The following is a 26,991-nucleotide window of genomic DNA, read 5'->3' as shown; positions in this document are numbered from 1 at the left end:
CGAGGCCACTCTCAGTTTGGGAACACAGATCTGGAAACAGGTCTTGCGTCTTGTTTACCCCAGGTGTCGGGGAGTCCCCCCCCCTTTTTGGTACCGGGGATTGAACTAGGGCAGGTGACCACTGAGCCACACCCCCAGCCCTATTTTGTGTTTTACTTAGAGACGGGGTCTCACTGAGTTGCTTAGCGCCTCCCTAAATTGCTGAGGCTGGCTTTGAACTCACGATCCTCCTGCCTCAGCTTCCCAAGCTGCTGGGGTGACAGGTGTGTGCCACCGCGCCCAGCTCATCCCCTCTTGAAACTACCAATGTGGATGCTTAGGGACTGTGCTGTGGGGACATGTGCCCTCAGCCAGACCCCAGGTACCTTCTGTTCTGAGCTTGGTGCCAGGGCTGCTGTCCAGGGCGATGTCGGGTGGTCCCCAGGACAAAGAGCAGAAGAAATTGGGGGCCAACATCAGGCCAGGGTAAGGGGTGTGGTCTGGGGCTCTGCAGACACAGTCCAGGGACATCGTTGGGGAAACCAAGACTCCGGGGTATGTCACCTACCTGAAGTCACACACAGCCCTCACCTGCATCTCCCAGGGTCCAGTGCCTGGGCCACCAGTCCTCATCTCTAGCCCCTGACCCTGCCAGTGGCCACCATGGGCTGCCAGTTAATTTAAAGTATTTTTAGCCAAGCGTGGTGGCCCACGCCTGTGATCCCAGCAGCTGGGGAGGCTGAGGCAGGAGGATCTCGAGTTCAAAGCCAGCCTCAGCAATGGTGAGGCACTAAGCAACTCAGTGAGCCCCTGTCTCTAAATAAAATACAAAAAAGAGCTGGGGATGTGGCTCAGTGGTTAAGCACGCCTGAGTTCAATCCCCGGTACCAAAATAATTATCATATTAAAAATTTAGGGCTGGGGATGTGGCTCAAGCGGTAGCGCGCTCGCCTGGCATGCGTGCGGCCCGGGTTCGATCCTCAGCACCACATACCAACAAAGATGTTGTGTCCGCCGAAAGCTAAAGAAATTAAAAAATTTAATTTTATATCCTAAAAAGTATACATATTTGGGGGTGCCGTGTGGCCACTCAATACTTGGGTACCATGTGCAATGACCATTTCTGTCTCCTAAACGTTCACCATTTCTTTGTGCTGGGAGCTTCAAACTCCCCTTTTCTAACTCTTTATAAAATAGAAGTTGTCTTAAGCTGTGGGTGGAGCTGGGGGGGGCGCTGGGTTCCAACCCCGGCACCAGCTACTCCTACCCAGCTGTATTGGGGGACCCGTTATCTGACCTCCTTCGGTCCCCTCTCCCTTTCCTTGCCTCTCCTGGGCACAGCCTCGGCTACCAGATCTGGGCGTGGCTAGGATGCCGGGGGCGGGGCCTCAAAATCTGGCGCGGAGCCTGCGCAGAAGCTTGGGGAACCTGGCTGCGGGGAGGGGCGGAGGTGAGGGCTTCGGTCCCAGGAAGCCAGTTTGAGTGGCAGCTGCATTACTCCAGATCCTGAGACCCTGGGTGAGTGGCCTCTTACTCTTGGGCTGGCTGTCCCGTGAGTCACAACTCCATGTCAACAGCACTGAGAGCTCAGTGGATAGTCAAAGAAATCCTTTGATGTCCCTAGCGCAGCTGTGTGCAAAGGTCCAGCACATGCCCACGGTCCTCCGGCGAATGAATGGCTCAGCGCTAGGTGGTGATCCAGACAAAGGAATATTATTTGGCCATAAAAAGGAGCAGAGCCCTGATCCGTGCTGCCGAGTGGGTGAACCTCAAAAACATGCTGAGTGACAGAAGCCAGACAGAAAAGGCCACAGAGCGGGTGACCCCATTGACAGGGAATGTTCAAAACAGGCACATTCACAGGGACAGAGAGCAGATTGCCCATTGCCAAGGCCTGGGGGAGGAGGAGCAGGGCGTGACTGCTGAGGGGACAGGGTCTCCTTGGGGAGTGGTGGAAACTTCTGGAACAAGATAAGTCATTGATGGCACATTTGAAGCGCAGTGTGGTGAATTCTGAGGTTAATTTTATGGTATGTGAATCTCAGCTCAATTAAATCCAGAAATGTCCAGAGTCAGGTCGGTAGGGTCACCCTGTGCCCAGCCACCTGTATGTTCCGGGGGCAGAGGAGCCCCCGTCCCTGCTCCCCCGTCCTGTTCAGGGTGCAGGTGAGGGGCACAGGGCCCTCCTGCCCTGCTCGGCTGCCCGACTCTGGGCCAGGCTCTTCCCAGCCCCGGCCTCCCCTTCTGCACTATGGGCCAGAAATGCACTCCCGACTGTCACCCAGGAGAGTGGTCACGGCCACACCCGCCGTCTTGGTGGCTAAGATGTAAACCAATAAAGCCAGTCTCTTCTGCCACACTTTTATTTTATCAAAAATAATTGTATAAAATAGTGATTTTAAGGCCTGTCACCCACGCCGAGCCCGGGGATGGGCCCTGCGGCTGGGGGCTTGTCCAGCTGCCCCCTTCAACCCCCCCAGGGGGGGCCTCCTGAAGCACAATGGTCCCTGATTTGTCACCCTAGGCTGACTTGAGTCCCCAGGGCCTGCTTTAATGCTGTTGTCACTGTCGTGAAGTCCTAAGTCGCCTGTGAGCCAGGCCTCCCGTCCGTGTAGTAAGTAGCTTGCTGGTCCTGCCCGCCCTCCCTGAACCTGGGTCCCGGGCCACAGATCGCCAGGCAGCTCCTATGTCCTGGGGCACTTGGAGGAACTCCCGGGCTGTCCAGCCTGAGCCAGGGACCTCTGCTGCCCCACGTCGCTCCAGTGACCTGATTTCCTGACCGCTTGCTCCTGGGCCCTCTCGCCTGCCGGGCCCCTCAGCCCATGAAGACAGCTCCCCTCTCAGCCGCCTTCAAAAGCTGAAGGTGGTGGCCCCCAGATGCCACTCAGCGCTGACCTTCTCCGACTTCCCCTCCCCCTCGCCTGCCTGCTGAGCTCCTTTTTGTCCTCCAAAGCCTCGGCCAGCCAGGCCTCCCCTGCAGCCTCTCTGGATGCCCCCAGCCCTGGGTCCCCTCTGACTTCACGAGATGGGAAGTGTCCATGTCTGGCTCTGGCTCCCTAAGGCTAGAGGCTCCTGGGGGACTTGGCACCACCCACAGGTCAGGCACACAGGGGCCCAACAGTCCCCTGGGTCCGGTGCTGGCACCGATGCTTTGGGATGGCTGGTCCAAACACGTCAGCTCCCAGCCTGGCTCCTCCTCCGTCCTGTGGGACAGTGGGACAGTGGACAGCCTGGCCCTGCCCCAAGACTCAGTTTCCTCAACTTCAGGCTCCTGAGCCCTTGGTCCAGCCTTCTCCGTGGTCACGGTGGCAGGAGGTCTGTGGGCAAGCGCGCCCCTCCAGGTGTCCCCGTGCCGCTCAGCAGGTCATGCAGCGTGGCCTCATGGCCTCCGGAGGGGGGTTTGGGTCCTCCTGGGAGAAGGGTGCCTGTCAGGCCGGGGAAGGCAGGGGAGGTCCCTGGGCAGACAGGGGGTGAGGAGCCCCGCCACCAGGGGGAGCCCTCGCCCGCTGCCTCCACCCACAAGGTCCCCAGGGCTGGCAAGGCACCCGGGGCTCCTGCCCCCCCCTCACCTCCGAGTACAGGGGGGGCGGCTGGAAGCGGAACTCCTGGATGCAGGTGAAGTAGGGCCCCTCCAGGCTCAGCCTGGGGTCCGGCAGCAGCGGGAAGGGGCTCTGCAAGGTGGCTGCCACCTCTTCTTCGGTGACCACCTCTGAGTATTCGGGAGGGGCTGGGAACAGGGGACAGAAGGGTGAGCAGGGCTGGCAGGGAGCCCTCAGGCTGGGATTCCTGGGATCCGGGGCCACCACGGGACGCTTTTATTTTTGGTGCTGGGGACGGAACCCAGGGCCTCTGCGCCGGGCGCCCGACCCGCAGCCTCTGGTTGGGAAGCAGGTCCCCCCGTTGCCCAGGCTGGCCTGGCTCTTGCGACCCTCCTGCCTGTCCTCCAGAGCCTCTGGGATGACAGGTGTGTGCCACCGTGCCTGGCCACCAACGCAACCGTTACTGCGATCTTTCAGGGTGGGCACAGGGCGACTGCGGGAGGGAGGGGACCTGCGTGTGCCCTGCTGTCTTCTTAATAGGGCGGGACTCACCCTCGGGGCGCTCGGGCAGGGCCGCCAGCCCCCAGTCCAGCAGGAAGCTGGCGTGGCTGCCCACGCTGGATGAGCGGCTGCCAAAGGGGTGCAGGGGCACAGTGCCAATGACCAGTGGCAGTTCCAAAAGCAGCTTGGACGTGCCCGGGATGTCCACGCAAACCTGGAGGGAGCAGAGCCATGAGGGAGGGTCCCAGGCCTCCTGTTCCCTCCCGCAGAGGACTCGGGCCCCGACCACCCCATGTGAGACCCCAGCTTCAGCCTGGGGGTGGGGACTGAGGCAGAGCCACCTGCCCCCAGGGCCCAGGGGTCTGTACCTTGAGGGAGTAGCCGACGTGCAGCACGCGGCAGTGCAGGATGGAAGGGCCCACGGGCGGGATGCGCAGCGCCCGGCCCTGCCACAGGGCCCGCCGCCCGGGAGCCACGGGCTCGCCCGCCACGCTGGCCACCACGGATCGCTTCTGCTTTTGGGCGCCTCTGGCCATGAACGTCTGCGTCTGCACCACGGCCGCCCGGGGCAGCACCGGCCTCTTGCAGCCGTTGTCGATCTCAGCGAAGACGGGGATCACCTCTCCTGCGCCAGGAGCATGGCCTCAGTCCCCGATCACAGGCCAGGCACCACCTGGGCTTCGGCCCCCCGCCCGCCCACCCCAGCCGCCACCTGGAGTGTAGCCCTTGCGGTCGATCTTGGCAGAGAGGGAGACGAGGCCGCGGTTATAGTACCAGGATCGGGCCACCTTTTCCCGAGCGCCTGCTTGAGGTGCCTGCCCAGGTGGAGGAAAGGGACATGAATGGGTCATTTGTATAAACCAGACCCCGGGGGAGCCTCCACGCACCCTCAGCCGAGGGACAGAACCTGGGGCAGGGTCTGGTTCCTTTATAATAACCCAGGAACCATCTTTTAACATGGAACCAGGAACAGGACTCATAAAACTAAAAATGAAAGGAACAGGCCAGCACAGGCGTATGGTTAGTGCCTACTGAGCCCTGCAATCACCAGCCCTGGCTACCAGGCATTTCAAAGACCTGGCATCTGAGGTTCAGAGAGGGCAAGACACTTTCCCAGAGCCACAGAGCAAACTGGCACATCGGGATTTGTCCCCAGCTCCAGTGGACTCTAGCTCACTCCACTCCCTTCCAGGGTCCACTGAGAACCCTGCTTGGTGAAGGGTGAAAGCAGCCAATCAGGGTCCCCCAGCCCCTGCCTACCCTGCTCCCTGCTTTCCTCCCACAGGGGAGTCGCTCACCAGCAGGGCAGGTGTATTGATGTCCACAGGCTCAATGACAGTGAACACCTTCCTGGTCCTGCGTGCTGGGACCCAGGGGCGGTGCAGGGTGGCCTTGATGCAGTATCGGACACTGCCATGTTTTCCCTCAAAGGATGTCACCAGGGTCCTGGGGATAGAGAGAAGGGGATTCAGGGGAGGAGTAGGCAGACACAAAGGTCCGGTGTCTCAAAGGCTTAGGGGCAGAGAGATATCCTGGGGGTCCCCCGGAGGCAAGGGCAGTCTTGGTGCTCCTGGGTCCCCGGCCACCCAGCAGAGTCACACGGGGGCAGGGGCGGCCCCAGGCAGGGGGCTTACAGAGGCAGCTGGAAGCTGAACGGGAACTCGTGACACCCAGCAGGCAGGGTCGTGGTCTCTCCGGTGTCTGTAGGTACAAGCAAGAGGGTGGCTCAGCGGCTACGCGGGATCCCGGATGTCCTGCCGCCGGCCGGGGTGGGCGTGGGGTCCCAGCCGGTACCTGGGGTGAGCAGCGTGGCCCGGTGGCTCACGACCTCCACCCGCTCGCTGTAGCTCTGCGTGTACGCGGTGCTGGAGCCCGCGCTGCGCGACTCGGTCCAGTGCACGTGTGCGCGGCCTCGCGCGCGCAGTTTCAGGGTGCCCACGCGCGCCGCGCCCGCCATCTCCAGCAGCACCCGGCCCGCCACGACCTGGCCGCCGCTGAACACCGGCTCAGCGCCCGCGGTCGCGCCGTCCAGCTGCACCGCGAACGCCTTCACCTTGTCAAACAGCATCACGCCCCGGGGCGCGAACCCACCACGCGCGGACCCTGGCCTCGAACCCGCGACGCGGAACGCGAGCTAAAGACGCTGCAGTCTCCAGACGCAAACTCTCCCCGCGCACGCACGCGCAGTCGCCGAGCGGGCCAGAAACCCCGCGCCGTCCGGCGGCGGCGCCGCTTTTATACGGCAGGGCGGAGGTGGAGCCTGAGATGTAAGCCTCTCCCCCCGAAAAGGGATCCACCAATAGCGTGGCGAGGGGCGTGGCTTCGCCCAGGCGTGGAGCAAAATAACAAACGCCCCTGTTCAGCGCCGTCGCGCTCTAAGCTCGCGGACCGGCGGTGGCGGGGCGGGGACAATGAAGCCTGAAGCGTCCGAAGCCACTCTCTAGAGGGTCCCGAGAATACGGAAGGGAAACCGAGGCTCAGAGGCGGAGACCCAGGCCCAAGATCAACTAGCAAAGCAGTCTCCCTCTCGGCTTAATCATCACCTGGCTGCCACTTGCAGACGTGACTGGAGACACGTCTAGTCAGAGCTGGGCAGCGGCCCGACCCCAGGTCGAGTTGGGGAGGGGCCGGTCTCGGTCCTGCAGCGCCAAGCGGGAGGGGGGAGGAAGAGGAGGAGCCTCCCTCCTCAGGAGCCCGCTCAGCCACGTGACCACATGTCAAGGGTCAGCCTCTTGGTGCCTCAGTCTCCACTTCTGTAGAGCCGAGAGGCCCCGGCTCGATTCCTCCGAGCGCCTCGCGCCCAGCTCACCAACAGGTTCCCGAGACTCCCGGCCGCGCCTCGGTGCTTCGGCCTAAGCTTCCCTCCCGACTTCCGGCTTCTGGCAAACTACTCGCCCCTGGGTCCCTAGGCCTGATCCAAGCGTCCCCAGCCCCCACAGCCCAAAGGAAAGAGCCAAGCACGGGGCACACTCGGGCACCCTCGGGTGCAGGACTGCAGGGTGCTCCCGGGCCCGCGTGACCCTTCTGGGCCTCAGTTTCCCCAGAGAAGAGCCTCACGGGGCATTTCGCCCGCGGGAATCGTTTCCGTGCAGTCTGCGGCGCGCTGGCGCCCTCTGGTGGCAGCAGGACGCGCCGCTGTTCCCACCCACCTCTTCTCCAGCCTTCCCCTTATTGTCGCCGGGGCGACAGAGTCCTCAGCCCACCAGTAGAGGGCGGCCAGAAACACAAGGCCCCGCCCCTCGCTATCGGTCCTGCGGGTCCGAGCCGGTCAGAGGCAGGAGGCGCAGGATCAGCCTGGGGGGCTGCCTGGAGGAAGCGACACCGGCTGAGTGGAGGGGCGGCCCCTTCTCCAGGGTGAAGCTTGGAGGCCAGAGCTCAGGGCGAGGCAGGAGAGGAGGTTACTCCGAGGCAACCGGAGGCTCCTACTCAGCCCGCTTCACAGATGAGCCCCCAGAGGCGCAGAGGCAGGGGGACCCTCGCTTGAGGTCACAGTAGTTCCGCCAGCGTCACCCTCCAGTGTTTTAAGGAAGCCTCAACGAATGTCTGGGGCCAGGTGGGCACCGAGGGGTGAAAGTGGCTCTGACATGAGCCCCTGGGGAAGGGAAGTGCCTCGGGGGCCCCTTCCTGCCCCGCCCCATCGCGCTACCCGCTCGGTTTCCACGGTAGTTGAGCGGGGTGGGGGTGGGGAGTGGGGTGGCCGGGGACCCTGGCGCCTGGGAGCTCTTGGCAAAGCATCCGTTTTACGCAGTACCGTTGGGAGCTGTCGCACTTGCACCTGGCCTCGCCAATTTCGCAGACTGGTATAAGTGAGATCTGGCTTTGCCAGGAGCAGCCCAGAGAGGCCAACATTTCTCCTGCAGTCACACAGCAGGACGCTGGGGGCAAACTCCCTCCTTCTGTGGCCCTGGCCCGCTCCTGACAGGCGTGTGGCCCTGGGGGTGGACTGAGATTCAGAACGCAGTAAGGACACGCCAGAGACCCAAGACTCTCAGTTGATGTGACCCCACCCTGACTCCCTTCACCCCAGAGGCATCTACACCCCAGTGCCCACAAACACCACCAGATACCCCCACCCTCGGGAACAGCCCACAGCAGCAGGCGCCGCAGGGTAAACTGAGGCAGAGGAGCACGTGAGACGGGGACTTCTTTGAGAATCGAGGACCCTAAGCGGAGGGGTTCCCCAGAGCCTAGCCAGGGTTGAGGTCCCCTTGCTTTGAGAGGGGTCTCCTCACCGCATAACCTGTAAGTCAAGGGCACCTAGGCCTGGAATAAGGGACACCCAGAACCTGGCAGGGGGTCCCAGGAGAAGAGGTTCTGTCTGGTCCAAGGAGCGTGGGTGTCCCAGAGGGAAGGTTCGGCTCCTGGGGAGGGGTCCCTACTCTTTGAGAAGTATCACCCCGTCCAGATCGCCTAAGTCAGAAGGCTCTGGGCCCTGGAGAGGGGCGTCAGACTTGGGGACAGGTCCCTGCGGGGGGGAGGACCTGCCGGCGTGGGGTGCAGACGGTGCCTCACCTCTGAGTAGCAGCTGCCGCCGCCGCAGATACGTCTCGGCGGCCGCGTAGTCGCTGGACACGGCGTTGACGCCCACGCTGCGCCCTTCCAGCCAGTGCGTGGCCGCCCCGCCTCGCGCTGCCACCACGAGCGCCCGCACACGCAGCGGCGCGGCCACCTCCAGCAGCACCCGGCCGCACAGCCGCTCCCCGCCGCGGTACGCGCCGCCCGGGCCTCGCGCCAGCTCCAGGGCGAAGCTGCGCACGCCGCCCAGGCGCATGGTGCGGGCCGGGGCGCGCGGCCGGACGGTGCCCGGGAGCCCGGCGGGGACACGGCGCAGGCGCGCGGCGGGTCTCCGGGGTCCGCGGGCGTCCCGGGCACCTTCTTTTGCGTCTGTTAACTTCTACCGGCGCCGCGGGCCGCGGGAGGGCTCGTCGTCGGCGAACTTCCTGGTCCTCCGCCTCCGCCCCAGTGACGCGCCCAGGCAGCTGCCGAGGACGTGCCGCCCAGTGTCTGCCTGTGGACTTTGCCACCCCCTAGAGTGTGGCGGCCCGTGTTTTTGCAGGGTCGGCAACGATGAGTCAGAACCGCCGCCCCGCCTGCTCCCCCCACACGCCCTCTCCCTGTCACCTCTTGGCTGTCCCCCAAACACTCCAAGCTCAAATCTTGCCCGTGGCCTTTGCACGGCTGGTTCAACGCCAGATCCCCTCTCCCACCCACCCCTCCCACACCCAGATGTCATCTCCGCAGGCCCCAGCACCTCTGACCTGTTTACACCTCTGGCCGCGGGTTTGGCTGCCTGTTTACGTCTCCTCTTCCACCAGACCCGTGCTCCCCAAGGGTGGGCACCCGGTGAGCACCCGCCCTGCTCTCCCCAGAGGCCCAGGAGCTAATACTGGGCACAAGAGGGGACAACCGCTTCCCTCCAGGACTGTTTCCCAAACCAGCTAACAGGGCCGCTATGAAGCCTAGGACGGGCGGTGGATGCTTTGCAGCCCCTCTGGTTCCCGTGAGGCCTTCAGGAGACAAAGTGGAGGCCCTAAGCAGGCCTCAGCCTTTAGCAAGTTCTGGTTAAATCTACTGCCACCTCCATCTTACAGAAGACCCCGGAGGGCTAGCCATTGCTCAGAGACACCCCTTTGGCAACTGGAACCCAGGTCTCAATAGTGTCCTCTGGCCTGGTGTGGTGGCGGATGCCTAGAATCCCAGCAGTTTGGGAGGCTGAGACAGGAGGATTGTGAGTTCAAAGCCAGCCTCAGGCAGTGGTGAGGTCCTAAGCAACTGGATGAGCCCCTGTCTCTAAATAAAATACAAAATAGGGCTGGGGATGTGGCTCAGTGGTCAAGTGCCCCTGAGTTCAATCCTGAGAACCAAAAAAAATAGTGTCCCTGGCACCTCCCCAGACCCATCTTGTTCTTGGGTCTGAGCTGTCCTCTTCGAACGTATCAGGGACGGCCTATCTCCTGGGGCCAGATGCTGATGGCCTTATCAGAAGCTGCCAGGGGCCTTGGTTCTCCCACCCGCCCCACCCCCCTGGGCTAGCATCTGCCAAGTCGGACCGTGGCCACGCCAGAGACAGCACCCAAAACCCAAAACCTGGAGGGGCCTTTGGTTCTGATTGCATCTGGAACCCTGCCCACCAGTCCACCCACACGCCTGTCCTAAAGGATGCCACCTGTCCCCACTCAGACCTCCCTCCTGTGGCTTCCCCAGAGTACCCGCCGCCCACCAGTGCTCCCAGCTGCAATCCTGGCCCGACGGCTGCCTGCAGTGTGGCCTCTCTGAGCCTCAGCTTCCCCTCCCATCCTGGTGACGTCACTGTGGTCATTTACATGGTATTCAATGTATATAGCAGGTGCTCAATGTGTGTCCTATGAAAACTGAATACCCGCTTCACCCATGTCACCTGCCTCCCTGGATGGTGACCCGTGGTTCTATCCATCCAAGGTGGGGTAGGCATGGATGTCACCAAGGAGCTGTCCCCAGTGGAGCTCAGAGGACACTAGGACAGGACAGTCAGGGAACCGGCTGTCCTCAACCCTGCCTGCTTGGGGGCCTCCAGCCTGAGCACTGCTCCCGTGGTGTGCGACCAGGGGCCCCAGCCACCAGGACAGGCCACTACGTGGTGGGTCCTGCTTTATTCAGAGTTGGCAAGGACCCTCCCCGGCTGCTCCACACCCTCCGGGGGCGCGGGCGAGTCGAGGGGCCAGTGACCAGGGGACGCTCCGGGCTCCCCCGTCTGCTGGGCGCCTGCCCCGCCTCAGCCGGCACTGGGGACGCCCGGTCCTCGAGCCCAACTCAGCTTCGGCTTCTTGAACGGCAAGAGGCGACACTGTACAGGGCTTCCTGGACGGCGTGGGGACGGCGGCCACACGATGGCCAAGATTTAGGGGTCGGGTGGTGGGCAGAGCCGTCACCCGCAGTCTGAGGGGGCCACGGGTGGCCACCGGCGAGGCGGGCTCTGGGCTGTCTGGTCCAGGGGGCCGGGGCCCGGCCGGGGCGGCGGTGGCGGGGGTGGCGGGCGTATGGCTTGGGCGACGAGGCCGGGCAGGGCCTGCAGGGAGGTGCCCAGCGCGTCCAGGCGGCTCTCCAGGGCGGCCAGGCGGACCTCGAGTTCCTCCTGCTGGGCGTGCAGCTCGGACACCAGGTCATACATGACGCTCTGGGTCTGCAGGAGAGAGGAGAGCTGAGCGGGCGGAGGAGGGACGGGCACAGGCGACCTCGGGCTGCAGCTAAGGGGGCGGTGGGGGATGGGCACGAATGCCAGGCTCAGGGCTAGGGGACCTGGAGGGCCCGGGAAGGGTGGCCGCAGCCGGAGGTGCCCTGGGGGTGACCTGGACATATGTAGCCACAGGGGACTTCGGTGGGGGCTGCCAGACCTGGAGGAGGCGCTGGGCTGGGAACAGGGGAGGCTCCGGGCCAGGGTCTGAGGGGAACATGACGGGTTCCTGCCCCACACTGAGCTGGGGAGGAGGCGGGGCCTGATGAGATGGGGGACTATTCTAAGGGTCACAGATCAGGGACGTGTCACTGGAACATTCGCTGTTTCAGCAGCTGGTGGGGCGTTCCCGTCACCCCTGAAGCTTCCCCACAACCCAGAGAAGTGCTCCTGTTCACGTGGGCAGGAGACGACCCCAGGGACAGTCCCTGGCGCAGATGCCGCTCTGGCCGACAGGTGGCGCCAGAACCCCGCTCTGTGACTGACGGGGCCAGGTCACAGGAGAGATCTGAGGACTCCCCAGGCAGCACATAGAGGAGGTGGGCACCTGCTCCCTAGGAAGCTTGTCCCCCATGGGTCCCCCTCCACTGCCACCACCCCTGGGTGAGAGGGTGACATCTGCTGGTGCCTGAAGCGGCATCCAGCCATGGACAGTTCTTTGGGGCTCTCTGGGGACAGTAAACCTCAGAGTCAACCCCCTCGAATTTAGAATAGACATTTTACTTTTCCCAGAGAAAACTATTCCATTAGCCAGAAATCCTGGAGACCACGCAAATTTAACAGGGAGCCGGCGCCTATGGCCCCAGCTCCCCCTGAAGCAGGAGGATCACCTGAGCTCAGGTGTTCAAGACCCGCCTGGTCAACAGGTGAGAGCCCCGTTCCAAGACCCAACCCAACCAAAACCTACTAACCAAAATAACTGAAGAATATTCTATCTTTTATTAATTTTTTTAAAATTAGAAACTCACATAATATGATCCAGTGAAAGACTTATTTCAAAGAAGGTTTTGTTAAGTGTATTTTTGTGAGGAACGGGTGATGAAAGGGTGGGTCAGCCTTTTAAAATCCAATTTTCAGGGGCTGGGATTGTGGCTCAGCGGTGGAGTGCTCGCCTAGCACGGGCGGGACCCGGGTTCGATCCTCAGCACCACATGAAAATAAAGGCATTGTGTTGTGTCCATCGACAGCTAAAAAATAAATAGTTTTTAAAAAGCCAAATTTCAAGGCTGGGGTGAGGTTCACGGGCAGAGCCCCCGCTCACCTGGCGCAAGACCATGGGTTCCAATTAAAACTAATTTTTAAAGTAACCATATTAGTATTTGAGACAGGTTTCCTGCTTTGTGGCCCAGGCTGGCCTCAAACTCCTGAGCTCAAGTGATCCTCCTGCCTCAGCCTCCATGGGCTGGGACTCCAGTCACCACCCCCCCACCCCCTGCCCAACACATGAGTCTTTTAAAATAAACCCAGCTGCCAGTGTCAACAGGTAAAGATGCCACACGCAGAGGTAGATGCCTAGTGTCTCTCTTACATCAGGCCTACAGAGGACCCTGGTCCCCGGCCAGCACCTGTCCCTCCAGTCCTCCTCTGCCCGCACCCTGCCCCGCCCGCTCACCTTGGCCAGCTCGGCCAGCGTGTTGGCCTGGTCATTCAGCTTCCCCTGTTCAATCTTTACACTCCGGAGCCTGGGGAGACACAGGAGGGTGAGTGGGGACAGGTGGCAGCTGCCGTGGGAATGGGGTCCTTCATGCACCCACCCGCAGTGGCCTTTGGGACATGCATCGGGTCTGCGGGCGGAGGGCGGCTCAGCTCCCATGCTGTGGCCACTGGCTGAGGTGTCTGCAGGACTGGCCCCAATCAGAACCGTCCCAAGACCCAGGTGAATCTTCACACCAACCCATGGGACAGACATGCACCCTGCCTGCCTCTGAGGTAGGGGTTGGCATGCCCCGCGGGTGCCCATCGCCACCATGCACCCCAGGCTCCTGCCACCCCGAGCCCCATGGTGACTTACTTTTGAGCCCTGGCAGGACCAGCAGAGCAGGAGGGAACCACGAGGCAGTTTTAATGTCAGCCCAGCTGAGCGGCACGCACCCGACCCCACCCGGCCCCGCACCCCACCGGGGGCCAAGCTGGGGGTCCCGTGGCAGAGGGGCTGCTGTTGCTCTGCAGGAGGGGCCCAGCCTTGAAGGCTCAGGGCCAGCCCCCCAGGCAGGTGCCTGTCCTCTGTCCCTCCCCTCAGCAGTGTCCACACGGTCCTGGCCATGTGGCCTTGCTGTGCCTCCCATCAGGCCCGGGCCCTCAGATTGTGTTTCACCCAGAAAAGCTGAGGTCCGAGGGGCAGAGCCACTGCCCAGCGGCATGCACCCCAGCTGGATTTGAACCCATAACCGCCCCTGGTTCTCTATGCCCTCGGCCCCTGGACAGCTGCCTGTGGGGGCAGCCGATGTGTGTGCTCTCCTGTTCCCACTGTCCCTCCTGTGCTGGTCAGCCCAGGGTACCACGTCAGGGAGGACTCACCTCCCTGCACCCCAGCCCCAGGATTCCAAGCTCAGCCTCCGTAGGGCTCCCGGCAGGAGATGCCCAGGGAGCCCCAGTCCAGAGAAGCAGAGCTGGAAAGACACCCCCAGCCCCGGAGTTCAGGGCTGGGTGCTGGGGAGCCCCAGGAACAGCAGGAGGCCGCCGGGAAACCCAGACAGCCTTGCACTGGGAATAGTATCCTTGGCTTCTCTGAACTGCCCTGTTTAGGGTGAACCATGTTCTCCCCAAAACTACCCTCACTCCCAGTACCTTAAAATGTGACCAAATAGGAAATAGGGTCTTTGCACATGTCCTCAGCAAAGATAAGGTCATTAGGGTGGCCCTAATCCATTGTGACCAGTGTCCTTACTGAAAGGGGAGGGGGGCTGGGGGAGCTCAGTTGAGGAGCACTTGTCTAGCATGCACGAGGCCCTGGGTTCCATCCCCAGCACCACAGAAAAACAAAGCAAAATAAACAAACAAAACCCCTCCCATGGTAGCCAAGTGCTGTGCCCCGAGCCTGTCGTCCCATCTACTCAGAAGACTGAGGAAGGAGGATCCCTTGAGTCTAGGAGTTCAAGGCCAGCTGGACAACATAGCAAGACCCTGTCTCAAACAGAAACAAAAACAAGAGTCTTACCACAGTCATGTGACAAGGGGCTGCTGTCATCAGAAATCAGTCCAATGATAACAGTAAACACAATAAATGTAAACGGACTAAACTGTCTAGTTAAAAAACAAGGACGTCCTGGGTTTGGGCACCTCCCTGACCCCCGCCCCCCCCCCAAAAAAAGACAGGGATGTAAAAGGCATGAGGAAGTCTTTAGGGTGACAGATATGTTCATATCTTGGCTGTGGTGATAGTGTCATGGCGATAGTATACATATTTTAAAACCAACAAAACTGGGGGGGAAGGGGAGGGATAGAGGATAGTTAATGGGTTTGATCCCCAGCACGGGAGGGCATAGGAGGAATGACTTCTAATATTCAGGGGCACTGGAGGGCAACTGGCTGACAACCTCTAATTGTGATGCGTCAACATAGCTAGTCACAACGCAAGTAAATAACATATACTTTGAGACAGAGTCTTGCTATGTCGCCCAGGCTGGCCTTGAACTCCTGGGCTCGACTGATCCTCCCGAGCAGCTGGGACCACAGATGTGGACCACCAGGCTCACGAGGAAATGATAACCACTCAAAGAGATGGATATAACAATTACCGTGACCTGGTCTTCACACATATACACACGCATGGAAACATCACACTGAACCCCCGTAAGTCTGAACGATTATTCTGTCAAGGTTTTGAAAATATGAAAAAGCCAGGTGTGGTGGTACACGCCTATAATCCCAGCAACTTGGGAGGCTGGGGCAAAAGGATTGCAAACTGGAGGCCAGCCTCAGCAACTTAGTGAGACTGTCTCTCAACAAAAACAAATAAGGCCTGGAGATGTGGCTCAGTGCCCTTGGGTCCAATCCCCAGAACCCAAAAGTAAAAATAAATAAACAAACAACATTGACTTCATCGTTTCTTTTACTTTCTTTGGAAGTGGAAATTGCACTGTTGTTCACGTGTTCTTCTGTCCCAGAAAGTAAAGCTTTCTCAGAAACACTCAGCTTCCCTGTTCAGCAGAACTGGACAGCAGGACAGAGACCATCCAGCCCCACGGCCTGAAATATTTACTACTTGTCCCTTTACTTGGAAAAACGCCCTTCCTGGCGACATTTCAGATTCACCTGAGGAACTGAGGTTCCTGCTGCACCCAGGACATCTCGTAACTGCTATTGGAAGTGGTCTGTGAGCTTTTTTTAAGCTCCCTAAGTGACTCTAATGAATGGCCAAGGATGAAACCCACTTGATTAAATAATTCCTGGGGCCAAGGGACCACAGAAGTAATCAAGTAGTTTCTAATGATGCCACATAACCTCACGGATCGGATCACACATTTCATTCCAAGCTTCCTGGGAGGCAAAGCAAAAAGGGAAAATAGCTTCCAAGCCAAAAACGTTCAACCATTCTTGTTATCCCAGAGAGTAAAGTCTGCTTCCTCCACTTATATTGGGTGGCTTCTGCGACTCATCTGAGGCAACTGCGGTGGCTGTTGCCTGGCCTGTCGCTTGCCACCCCCCCATCTTCTTCTCTCCCCCAGCACAGGATGGCAGGTCCCAACCAACTGACCACTTGGCGTGGAGGGGACCCATGACGAGGCCACGGTGGGCTGCCTGGCCTGGCCCTTGGCCTCCTCCTGGGGGCCACAGCTGCCTCCAGGCCCGGCAGCCTGGGAAACACGAGCGGGAAAGTTGCTGGACTTACTGATGGATGGCTTGGAGGAACTTACGCTGGTGTTTCCGAACCCGGGCTTGGTCTGGCCTCTTCACCAGCCTGGTGTGTTTGTAGATGAGCCACGTCTCCCTGAGAACGTTAGCGGCGGCATTTTTTACCTGGGGCCAGAAAAAGAAGTTTCTCAGGGTAGGTAGAAAACCAGGGAAGGTTCTAGAAACCTCCAGGAACCCCCCAGGTCTGGAATCCCTGGACTGTAAGGTGTGGGGCTGTGGGAGCACTCCACACCCTAACACACGGGCTCAGCCCGGCCAGGCCCTGGGGTACACCGTGGGAACCTCAGGGCAGCACATCCTCCCGTTCTGATATGGCCTTGACTTTTTTCATACGAGGGGTTGAGCCCAGGGCCCTCTGCCAGAGAGACATGTCCCCAGCTCTTTTTCATTTATATTTTGAAACAGGGTCTCACTCAACAGTGACTAGCAATCCTCCTGCCTCAGCCTCTCAAGTAGCTGGAATTTCAGGCGTGAGCCACCCTGCCTGGCTGAGGCCGCCCTCATTCTCTGTAGGGGGACACTGAGGCACAGAAGGTCAATCTGCAACCTGGCCAGGTCAGAGAGCACGCACGTGGCACCAGAGGCGGGGTCCCAGGATCCATGCTTCCCTGTCTGGGCCCTCGGGTGGCTCCCCAGGCCGCCGGGGTCTGTGCACAGCATGTCATTGTGCACTGGGGGCAGGGCTCGCAGTCTCCACCCAGGCAGGGCGGTCACTCATGGGTGCCTAGGCCCGGGGAAAGGCGAGCAGGGAAGGCGGCCGTGTCCAGGGCTGGGGTCCTCACCCGCTTGGTGAGCTGAGTGTCCATCATGAAGTTATGCACGTGCTTTTCAGCCTTAGTGAGCTCCAGCTTCCGGGCCACCACGGCCACCACGAGCGCCGTGCAGCCAGCTCCCTGCAGGCAGAGCGAGGGGCACATCAGCCTCCAGCCCTAAGGTCGCCTCCTCCTCAGGAGACCTGCCCTGTTCCACCCCTGCTGGGCTGCTCCAAACCCGCCATGGAGGCAGATTCCCCTCTGGGAGCCCAGGCGGCCTCCCGCGCCTCCTGCCTGGCCCAGGGGCGGGGAGCCCACGAAGAGCTCAGTCCCCAGCCGCTCATTCTTCTCCCCTCCAGGTGGGGGCGGCCGAGACTCAGAGGAGAAAGGAGCAAGAAGCAGACCGGAGGCCCGCAGGCCACGCCCACAGCCACGGGCACAGCCACGCCCCCAAGGCGGGAGGATTTGGAAGATTTTGTTCAAAGCTCCGGGTCTTGGACGGGAGACAGGGCCGACGTACACAGGGCCACCAAACAGGGTCAGAAGGACAGGCGAGGGCTCAGGGCATTTGCGGGAGGGGAAAGGCAGAGGGGGCCCAGGAATAATGGGAGCTCCCCTGTGGCGGTTGGGGACTTGCTTGTGGCCCCCACCTACTGCTCAGGGCACCAGGGAGACGGGGAAGGGCAAGGCCAAGGTGGGAGGGAGACAGAGAAGAGTGACATGGAGTAGAGGAAGGGGGGGGAGTTCTGCCACCGAGAAGCAGGGGACAGGGAACCTCAGACACCCAGGGATGTCGCAGGCCCAGGGAGGCAGGTGGTCAGGGTGGCCGGGGTGGCAGAAGGCACCCATGACTGAGCCGCCAGCTGCTTCCTTCTGCCACTGCCCAGTCACAGGCTGGCAGCAGGGAAAGGGCCACACTGGGACCTGAGGGTGGGGGCCAGGACGGCTGAACGTTTCTCTGGGGACAGAAGGAAACATTTATGGGAAGGAGCAGGGAAAGGCCAGGACATTATCAAAAAAAGTCCTGGATGGGTTTGAAGACCAACATGCCAAGCCTGGGTGGGCGGGCAAAGGGGAAGCAGGGGCTCCCCACCTGGGCCAGAATGAGGATCCAGGAAAAAGGACAACTGAGGGACCCATGCAGAAGCACATGGGTGCTCCATAGCCACAGTCTAGACATGACGTTGGCCACTCAGTGCCAGCTCCCAGGCCAGGCTGGGGTGCCCTGAAGATGAAAAACAAGAATCTCATAGATGGTGCTGGAAATTGGAGCCTGCGAGGCACCGAGCACAAGGAGATGCGCTTGGGTAAAGACGGAAGGGGAGAGGGTTGACAGAAGAGGGAGCAAAAGAACCTGGCTGAAGCGTCCCGGTGTGGCTTCATGTGACACCTAAGGCTGAATGGAAAGGGCCCAGGGCGCTGGGTTCCGTGCCCACCACCGAAATCCAAAAAAGCCACCAGATTGACCTGAGTGACCAGTTCCATGTGCAACGGGGGCAAGGGCAGGGAGCAGGCTGCAGGGTAGACACCGAACTTTCTGGAAGGAGCCACGCCTGACAGCCACGCCCATGAAGGGAACATGGCTTCTCCACTTCATCCTGGCCCCCCTGGGTTCCAAGTCCTCCTGCACCAGCTGCCTGGGGAGGGGAGCGGGCACGGTCTCCCGCTTCCCCCCTCGACTCCAGGATGAAGTGAGGCCAACCCACACCGAGTCCCTCCGCAGAAGAGCGTGCAGCCAGTTGGGGGGGGGGGCGGAGTCCGCTTGCAGCAGAAGCGGCGGCCAGCAGGGGGTGACAGGATGGGGAGAGCGGGAGGGAAGGGAACAGAGCGAGGGGGGCGGCGGCGGGGGCGGGAGGAAGGAGGAGCACTTGTGGAGGAGATGAAAGAAACTTGGCGAAAAAGAAGGTTCCAGAAGGAGGAGATGATGGAAAGGAAACGGATGATGGAATCAGGGGAAAGAGGAGGACGCCCACGCCCACGAAGGCGGATTGAGAAGCCCAGGAGAGCCGGGTGCTGCTGGCCCGAGTCCACAGATATGCCGCAGCCGGGAAGCCACACAGGGCCCTGGGCTCCTGGAAGCCAGCCAAGGATGGGGGCACGGCGGGGCTGCCCAGGGCACTCATGGTTCCAAAGCATAAATGAGCCTAGTTTTTGTAGCAAGAGGAGAAAGTGGCAGAGAACAAGCTGAGAAACCAAGGTTCCTTGCCTGGGATCCAGGGCTATGAATAAACTGGGCTACGGAGAATAAGGGGGCAAAGATGATACTCTGCTCAGAGTGGACCTCAGCTCCTGGAGGGGCTACTCAGCCAGAGCTGGAAGAGCCCACTGAGAGACCACCGAGGCCTGAGGGTGCAGATGTCGCACGACAGGAGAGGGAAGGAGCAGGGGAGGACGGGTGGGCTGGCAGGACCTCAGGGCTCTGGAGGAGGGGCTCCGGGCAGGGTTGAAGCGGGGTGTCTCCCGCCCTTACCATGATGCCAGTGAGCAGGCACACGCCCTTCCCGCAGTAGGTGTGGGGCACCATGTCACCGTAGCCAATGGAGAGGAAGGTGATAGAGATGAGCCACATGGCCCCCAGGAAGTTGCTGGTCACTTCTTGCTTGTCGTGGTACCTGGGGAGTGGGGGTGGGGCTGCCATCAGTTCACGGTGATGTCTTGCCCGTCACACCCCTGGGGCAGGGCCGGGACTGAGGGCCCCTGCCCACCATGCCCACCGGCTGCACCAGGCCCTGACCTCGGCCACAGGGAGTGGGCCAGTCCGGGGCATGGTTCTGCTGGGGGCAGGAGGTAAGGGCGCCACAGCCTCCTTCCCCCCTCTCTCCCAACCCTCCCCCTTGCCCAACACCCAAGCTGCTGCCCCCCAGCCCTGGTGACAGGACAGAGAAGAGCCCAGGTGAGGGTGTACCCACACACGAGCACACAATCCCTCTCCCAAAAGACACACACACAGGGACACAGGTGGCTGAGGGTGCCAGAAGCAGCAAGGAGTGAAGGCAAGGATTTAGGTGAGACACCAGGAAGAACTTCCTCAGCCAGTGAGGCCCCAGAAGAACTATTGGACAGGCCAGGGGATGGAGCCCAGGACTTAAGAGAAGGAAAGCCAATACACAGGGGAGGCACCAAGGCCCAAACCCCGGGGTCTTGGGTTTGAGAAGGTGGGGGCAGGTCACTTGGCACAGGGGACAGGCCTGGAGCTATAGGCTGGTATCCAGGGGAACAATCCCCAAGATCTTGGAAAGGACACAACTTTGTCCCAGTCTCAGCCAGGCCTGGGGCCCCAGCCACAGGGGTTCAGAGGCACATCTGTGGCCCCTCAGGGTAGGGGCTGGAGGTTGGTTCTCTGGGTCTGGAGCAGCGGGGAGACCTGTCTGCATCCTTCTCCTCCCGGGACAACTCTGGATGTCCAGTGCCAACTGACAAGACTGCTGCAGGGAGTCAGGGGCCCTTCCCCGCTGACCTCGGCCTTCCCAGCCTCCAGAAGCCGAGGCCAGCTGTGGAGACCACCCGGGGACAGTTAAAGTCAGCAGTCGGCTGGGGAGATGGGAGGTGGGGACCCCTAGGCCTGCGGGGCACAGGGAGCCTTGGAAGGAGCAGTTGTGCTGGACACAGCCTGGGGACAGGGGTCTGGGGGAGGGAAGGAGGTGGAGGCCTCCCGAAGGGGAGCTGGGCAGATGGAGCCCCCTGATCAGCTGTTTGGGGGTCTCCAACCCCTGAGTCTTGGATGCTTTTCAGGGCCCCTCCAGTCTGGGCTTAGGCTGCTCACGAGGTGGGGGATCAGAGACAGAACCCCCTCTTATACAGAAGCATGTGAGTCCCAAACTGCCCCAGCCTCAATGGGGGTGAGGGGGGACCACAGCACCCGGCCCAGGAGCCAGGAGGGTGGGGGCGGAGGCGGTGAGGCCACGCCCACTGGAGCATGAGGCCACGCCCACCGGAGCATGAGGCCCAGCCCACCGGAGCATGGGGGGCTGCGCTGAGAACCCCAGGGGCAGAGGCGAGGAGCATGCAGGAGGCGGGTGGGGCCAGCAGCGGGGGCAAGCGTCATTGCTGGGCTCAGAATTTAGGACTGGCTGCCCTTGGCCCTGCCCCATCTGGGGGAGAGGCCTGCAGGGACCCAATCTGGACCTCAGGGACACCTGACCATGGGCCACCCCAGACCTACTCCTGACCCCGCTCCTGTCCTGATGGGCGGGGATGGGCTCCGGGACTGGCACGGGCACATGGGGGTCCGAGAAGACCCCCCCCCCGCAATGACTCCCAGATGGCAGACCTTGATCCCCAGAGGAGCTGGCCCCGGCCACTGTGAACCAGCCATCGGGTCCGAGAGGGGCTGCAGGAGGGGTAGGGCGTCAGAGCGAGGGGGAGTCCACCTGGGATGGCCAAGGCCCTCTCCAGCTAGGCATGAGCAGGGGGAGCCCCTCTTGGACAAGGAAGCCCAGGACAAGTCCTGTTGCCCCTCAGAGACTCAGTTTCCTCATCTTTAAGTTGGGCTGATGGTCTGCCGCCTCCCAGGACTGTCCAGACAAAGCCCACAGAAGCCCTGAAGGCCGGGTGACCCCAACCCGCTAAGCACTCAGGAGGGGGCTTCAGAGCCGCCCAAACAGGACGCTTCTCCAAGCGCCTTCCTCAGGGACACAAGGACCCAGGCCCAGAGAAGATGGCCTCCAGCCAGCGCGGGGTGCCCCCAGCTCCTCTGGGCAGCGCTGGCAGCCCGCTGACCCTCACTCGCTGTCGGCAGCTAATCTTAAATTCCCAGCAGCAGGGGCCGCGCGGGGGCTGCAGCTCTGAGCGCGCTGAGCTCGGCCAAGGGCGGGACTCACATGTTCTCCCTACAGTCCGGCAGGGCGGGCAGAGGGAGAAGGAAAGCTGGTTACCGTGGGGGCAGGGGAACAAGGGCGTGGGGTGTCCCTGTCCCGCTGCGTCCTGCTGCCTCTGCCACCCTGGCCTGAGGTCCTGGAGGAGCACGGGAGGCCTGCGGAGGGGAGGTGGGGAGAGCGGGAGCCCCGCCCACGTTGCGGGAGGAGCCAAGAGTGGCCCAGGACACCCCCCCAGCTGGGATGAAGGTCCTCAGGAATGAGCATTGAGACCACAAATGGGGCCAGGGGCACCACAGGGCTCTGGGGAAGGGTGATGAGTGGAAGTGCCGGCGGGAGGGGGGCCAGGGTCACGGGAGACGTGGCTGGGCAGGGGGACAGAGGCCGGGGTCCCCAGCCTTCCCGCTCGGCCTGGCGGCCCGGGGCGCACCTCTCACACACGCGCACGGTCCAGGCCGCGATGATCCAGGAGGAGATGCTGAAGACGAGCAGCACGGTGCCCGGGCAGATGGTCATGAGCGTCTTCATGACGAAGCGCGTGTTGAAGGTGATCTTGTTGAGCGCCCCGATGCTGCGGCTCGAGGCGTCCGTGAAGATCTTGCTGTGCAGCAGCATCACGCGGCCCAGCAGGTAGAGGCGGAGGAACATCGGGATGGACAGCAGCACGTCCACGTCGGCCTCGGCCACCGACGGCGCGTACGTGAAGGCCAGCCGCGCCGTCCACGTGAAGCGGTAGTGACCGGGCACCGGGTGGATGGCGCACACGGCGAGCTCCAGCGAGATGAGGAAGACGCGCTCGCAGGTCATGGCGATGCGCCAGTCATCCGCGCCGTTGTCCACCATGAACAGCTGCCGAGAGCGGACGCAAGGAGGGCGGTGGGTCCCAGACTCGCACTCAGGTCCCACCCCCAAGAGCGCCCTTGCCAGGAAACCCAGCCCAGCCTCAGGTTCCCAAGAAAAGTCAGAAGCGTGGCCTCAGAGGAGGATCCCTAGTTCTCAGCTCTGGCCAGATTCAAACTGAACATCACACCGGCCGGGCACGTCTGTCATCCCAGAGGCTTGGGAGGCTGAGAAAGGAGGATCGCAAGTTCAAAGCCAGCCTCAGCAAAAGTGAGGCACTAAGCAGCTCAGCGAGACCCTGTCTCTAAATACAAAATAAAAAGGGCTGGGGAGGCGGCTCAGTGGTTAAGCGCCCCTGGTTCAATCCCTGGTTCCAAAACAGAACAAAATCAAAAACACACAAAGACCTACGCTAACAAGACCGGTGTGTGGACAGGAGAGGAGGAGACCAGGGATGACAGTCAACACATGAGAAACCACACGAGGACATGGCGACCGAACGGCCACTTATAAGGCAAGAAGAGCAGTCCCAGGGACCCACCCCCTGCTGATCCCTTGATCTTGAACTTGTGGCCTCCAGAACTGCGAGAAGACACATCTCTGAAGTTTAGGCCGTTTCGCTTCTGGTATTTTACCTATAGCAGCCGCAGCGAACTCACGCAGATTTTGATCAACTTATTAATATTGTGTGGTTCGATTTATATGAAATGTCCAGAGGGGGCGGATCCAGAGACAGAGAGCATGGCTCCCCGGGGCCAGGGAGGGGGTGACTGCTGATGGGGATGGGGTCTCCTTCTGGGATTTTGGAAATGTTCTAGAACTAGATAGAAGTAACATTTACATAACATTGCAAATGCCACTGAATTGTTCCCCTTTAGAATGGTTACAGTCATATTATATGAATTTTACCTCAGTAAAAAATATCTAGTGGGATGCAGTGGTGCACACCTACAATCCTAGCTACTGGAGAGGCTGAGGCAGGAGGATCACAAGTTTGAGACCAGCCTCAGCAACTCAGCAAGACCCTGTCTCAAAATAAAAATATTAACAGGGCTGGGGCTGGGGCTGAACGGTAGACTACATGCCTAGCACACGCAAGACACTGGATTCAATTCCCAACAGTGCCAAAATAATAATAATAAAATTAAATAAATAGAATCAAAAAGGAGCAAGTCAGGGGTGTGGCTCAGTGGAAGAGTGCTTCCCTGGCACGTGTGGAGCCCTGGGTTCCATCCACAACACAAGAAAGACAGAAAGACAGACAGACTGACTGATGACCTTAGAAAGAGGGGAAATTGGAGACTGGGGGTGTGGCTCAGTGGTAGAGCGCTAGGCCCTGGGTTGGATTCCCAGTACTACCGAGAGGGAGGGGGCGCTTAGACACAGATGCACACAGAGAAAACGGCCTGTGAGCTTCGAGACCAGTGACGCATCCCCAAGCCAAGAGTACCAAGACTGCGGGGCACCAGAAGCCAGGAAAGAGGCTGGAGCAGCCCCCACAGACCTAAGGAGGAGCCAGCCCTGCTGAGGCCTTGGTCTTGAACCTTCAGCCTCCAGGACCGGCAGAGGGTGCATCTGTGCTGAGGGCACTCCGTGTGGGTCTCTGCACCAGGCCCTGGCTCATCAACACAGAGGTGCCCCCTTTCTATTGAACAAAGGCTCTATGTTTTATTTTGGTTATCCATCCGTTCACTGAGGGACCTTGGTGTGTGTGGCGGGGGTGTGAGTGTGGGGAGTGGTACCAGGGATTGAACTGAGGAGTGCTCCACCACTGAGCCACACCCCCAGCCCTATTTTGTATTTTATTTATTTAGAGACAGGGTCTCACTGAGTTGCTTAGGGTCTCACTGAGTTGCTTAGGGCCTCGCTAGGTTGCTGAGGCTGACTTTGAACTCCTGATCCTCCTGCCTCGGCCTCCTGAGCCACTGGGATTTCATTAAGGGAAATGAATGGTTTCTACCTTCTGCCTGTTGTAAAAGATGGTCTTATAAACGTCTGTGTGGATGTTGATTTTTGTTTCTCTTGTGGGGGTGAACCTAGCTAGGAGGGGTTGTTAGGGGCCAGGGTAACCTCCTGGTTAGCTAGAATCCGCCCTCCACACCTGAGTTCCATATCACACAGTCAGCTACCCACGGACTGAAAATATTTTGAAAAAAAAATCCCATCTGTACTCTTTTTCTTGTCACGATTCCCTAAACAACACACCGCATGCACGTTTATGCTGTGTTAGGTGTTCTCGGCCACCTAGAGATGATTTAGAGTCCCAAGGAGGTCGTCTGCAGGAACTTGAGCGTCCTGGGGTTTAGGTATCTGTGGGGGTCCTGGCACCAATCCCGCAGGGATCCCCAGGGCTGGCTGTATTGGAGGAACTGCCAGACACCTGTCCCCAACAGCCAGCCCCCAGAGACACGTGCACATGGCACAGATGGAGATTTCCCACTCGCACGTTCTGCCAGCCTGAGGCCCCTGGAGCTCAGGGGTCTGCGGCCAGGGCAGGAGCCCAGGCCGGTGCTGCCCACCGGGATCTCCCAGGGCCTGAGCTAGCTGAGCTCCAGAGCAGGAGGCCAGGCCCAGGCCCAGGCCCAGCGACTCTTCCTATTGGGAAGGACATCGGGTGCCTCCCAGTGGAAACAGAGCCTGCTTCCAGGGCTGCGAAGCCACCAGGAAGCCACCAGGGCCATGAAGCTCACTGTGTCCCAGACCCCTGGCTGCGCCCTCCTTCACCTCTCCACCGTTCCCGTTTGGAGAGGAGCCATGGAAGTTAACAGGCAGAGGCCTTTCAGGGAGGTGGTGACGGCGTGGTGACTCTTCACCGAGAACTTTGGTTTCTATTTGTCCTGTGTGTCCTGGGGAGCGGGGGTCCCAGCTGGGCTGACCGGGGGACTCTGGGGCCCAGGGGGAGGAGCCCCGCCCTGCCCCGGGAGGCACTGACCTGGATCTCCCGGGCGTGGTAGAGGACCACGAGGCCCAGCAGGATGGCGGTGGACAGGCTGATGAGGCATTTCAGGGCGAACGAGTAGAGCGAGTCCTGGGGAGAGGGAGAGGGCGCTGGGGGGGCTCCCAGGCACCACCCCCACCAGGCCCCCGGGGACAGCAGCTGGCCAGAGGGCGCTCCTCCCCATGGCCGCCCCGTGCCCGCTGAGCCTCCATCTCCTGAGCTGCCTGTCCCCGGCCTGGTCTCACTTGGGTCCTGAGGTTTATAAGGCCTGGTCCCATATGGCCCCGGGGTGTCTCGAGGCCTGCTGGGCCATGGACTGGCACCTCCGTCTGCAAGGCCTGGTGCCCTCCAGCCCCAGTCTCCGGGCAGCAAGCCCTGGTTTCTCTGTTCTCACACCCGCTTGGTGACACAGAGGACTCACAAAGCCAGGCTGGTGACACACCGACCACTCTAGACGGAGAGGGAGAGCGTGGCCTGCCCCAGCCCAGCCTTCCCTGGGGTCCCTGTCCCCAGCTCACCCGGGGAGCAGCAGAGGGAGGGGCTGGAGCGGCACAGGGAGCCCCAGGGTCCCCTGCATTCCGCCCGCCTCCCTGGGGGCCCTGAGGTGCCTGGGCGGGGCTGAGCCTACCTTGGTGTACACCCCCCAGGACAGCTCGGTCTCCGTCACCATGACGACGATGCCAAACATGCCGAAGATGAGGGCGTAGTCGCTGAGCCGTTTCCGCTTCTCAAAGAGGGCCCTGCGGTGGCCCAGGCGGTGGCCCACAGTCGGGGTCTTCCCAGGGCCCCTCCGCCCGGCTGCTTCGTCCTCCTCCTCCTCCTCCTCCTCCTCCTCCTCCTCCTGGTCCTGGGGCTGTCCCCGGGGGCTGCCCGGCGAGAGCCTGGACGGCTGGCTCTTGGCCACCACCACCTGGAGGCCGGGGCTGGGCGGGGGGTGCAGGGGGCGGCCTGCTTCAGGGTCCAGAGGGTCTCGGCCCAGAACACCTGGCCCGCTGCCCAGCGGCCGCCCCACGCTACCATTGTGGCTGTGGCCGTTCATGACCACCTGGCTGCCGGGGCTGGACTCCCTGCAGGCCACCCGGAGCCCGGCATGGCTCAGTGGCTGGGCTCCTGCGCTGACCTGCGGAGAGCAGAGGGACTTAGTCACAGGAAGGCCTTGGTGACTGACCAGAAGGGCAGGGATCAGCACCACCGTTCCAGAACATTCGAAGGCACAGGCCAGCTCGGGAGGTCAGAATGCCAACATGTGGGTCACCATCCAGAAACATCAAGTCAGCCTGGGGCCTCTGGGCTTGGACCCCCCCCACCCCGCCCAGTGCCGTCATTTGCTAAACCAAACTCCCTACTGCGGCCAAGAGGCCCTCTGTGGTCAGCCTTCCGCCCACCCCACCCCAGGCTCACTGCCTCCCAGCCACGCCGGCCTCCGTGTGACCCCAGCAAGTCCTGCTCTGAGCCTTTGCAGGGGCCGCACCCTCTGCCAGGAACACCAAACAGCAGACCCTTGCCTGCTGACTGTCTCCGTCCCCAAGGACGCAGCTGGCACCCAGTGAACACCCGCTGGATG

At 61.2% G+C, this 26,991-nt stretch overlaps 2 protein-coding genes across 11 annotated transcripts in view; both read right to left on the bottom strand.

Moving 5' to 3' along the window:
- Positions 1-2,326: 2,326 nt before the first annotated feature.
- On the bottom strand, positions 2,327-9,050 carry Arrdc2 (arrestin domain containing 2). Of its 2 annotated transcripts, none has more exons than XM_078037824.1 (8): positions 8,532-9,050; positions 5,654-5,720; positions 5,318-5,465; positions 4,732-4,834; positions 4,388-4,644; positions 4,071-4,233; positions 3,549-3,706; positions 2,327-3,389 (listed from the first exon to the last, which is right to left on the bottom strand). In XM_078037824.1, exons 1-8 carry the CDS (start codon positions 8,788-8,790, stop codon positions 3,336-3,338), a joined length of 1,209 nt encoding a protein of 402 aa, XP_077893950.1. In that variant the 5' UTR covers positions 8,791-9,050; the 3' UTR covers positions 2,327-3,335. The 2 variants fall into 2 exon arrangements, with proteins under 2 accessions (XP_077893950.1, XP_005333062.1); XM_005333005.5 differs by lacking the exon at positions 8,532-9,050 and adding an exon at positions 5,814-7,951.
- A 1,579-nt stretch (positions 9,051-10,629) lies between these two features.
- The window catches only part of Kcnn1 (potassium calcium-activated channel subfamily N member 1), a 28,105-nt gene continuing 11,743 nt past the window's right edge, over positions 10,630-26,991 (bottom strand). For 4 of the 9 annotated variants that reach the window (XM_078037822.1, XM_078037821.1, XM_078037819.1 and 1 more), the window contains 8 exons: positions 26,056-26,547; positions 25,422-25,517; positions 22,080-22,498; positions 19,306-19,447; positions 16,866-16,976; positions 16,061-16,188; positions 12,842-12,911; positions 10,630-11,178 (listed from right to left, as the gene is read on the bottom strand). In XM_078037822.1, the coding sequence (XP_077893948.1) occupies positions 10,924-11,178; positions 12,842-12,911; positions 16,061-16,188; positions 16,866-16,976; positions 19,306-19,447; positions 22,080-22,498; positions 25,422-25,517; positions 26,056-26,466 (1,632 nt within the window). In that variant the 5' untranslated portion in view covers positions 26,467-26,547 and the 3' untranslated portion in view covers positions 10,630-10,923. Of the gene's footprint in view, positions 11,179-12,145; positions 12,417-12,841; positions 12,912-13,240; positions 14,353-16,060; positions 16,189-16,865; positions 16,977-19,305; positions 19,448-22,079; positions 22,499-25,421; positions 25,518-26,055; positions 26,548-26,991 lie in introns of those variants that run through there. The other 5 variants (XR_013434234.1, XR_013434235.1, XR_013434236.1 and 2 more) reach the window with 5 other exon arrangements.

The sequence above is a fragment of the Ictidomys tridecemlineatus genome, chromosome 2 (assembly GCF_052094955.1).
Source record: "Ictidomys tridecemlineatus isolate mIctTri1 chromosome 2, mIctTri1.hap1, whole genome shotgun sequence".
NCBI lineage: Eukaryota > Metazoa > Chordata > Mammalia > Rodentia > Sciuridae > Ictidomys > Ictidomys tridecemlineatus.
The sequence above is the reverse complement of the archived record's forward strand: the minus strand, read 5'-3'. Positions and strand labels throughout refer to the sequence as shown.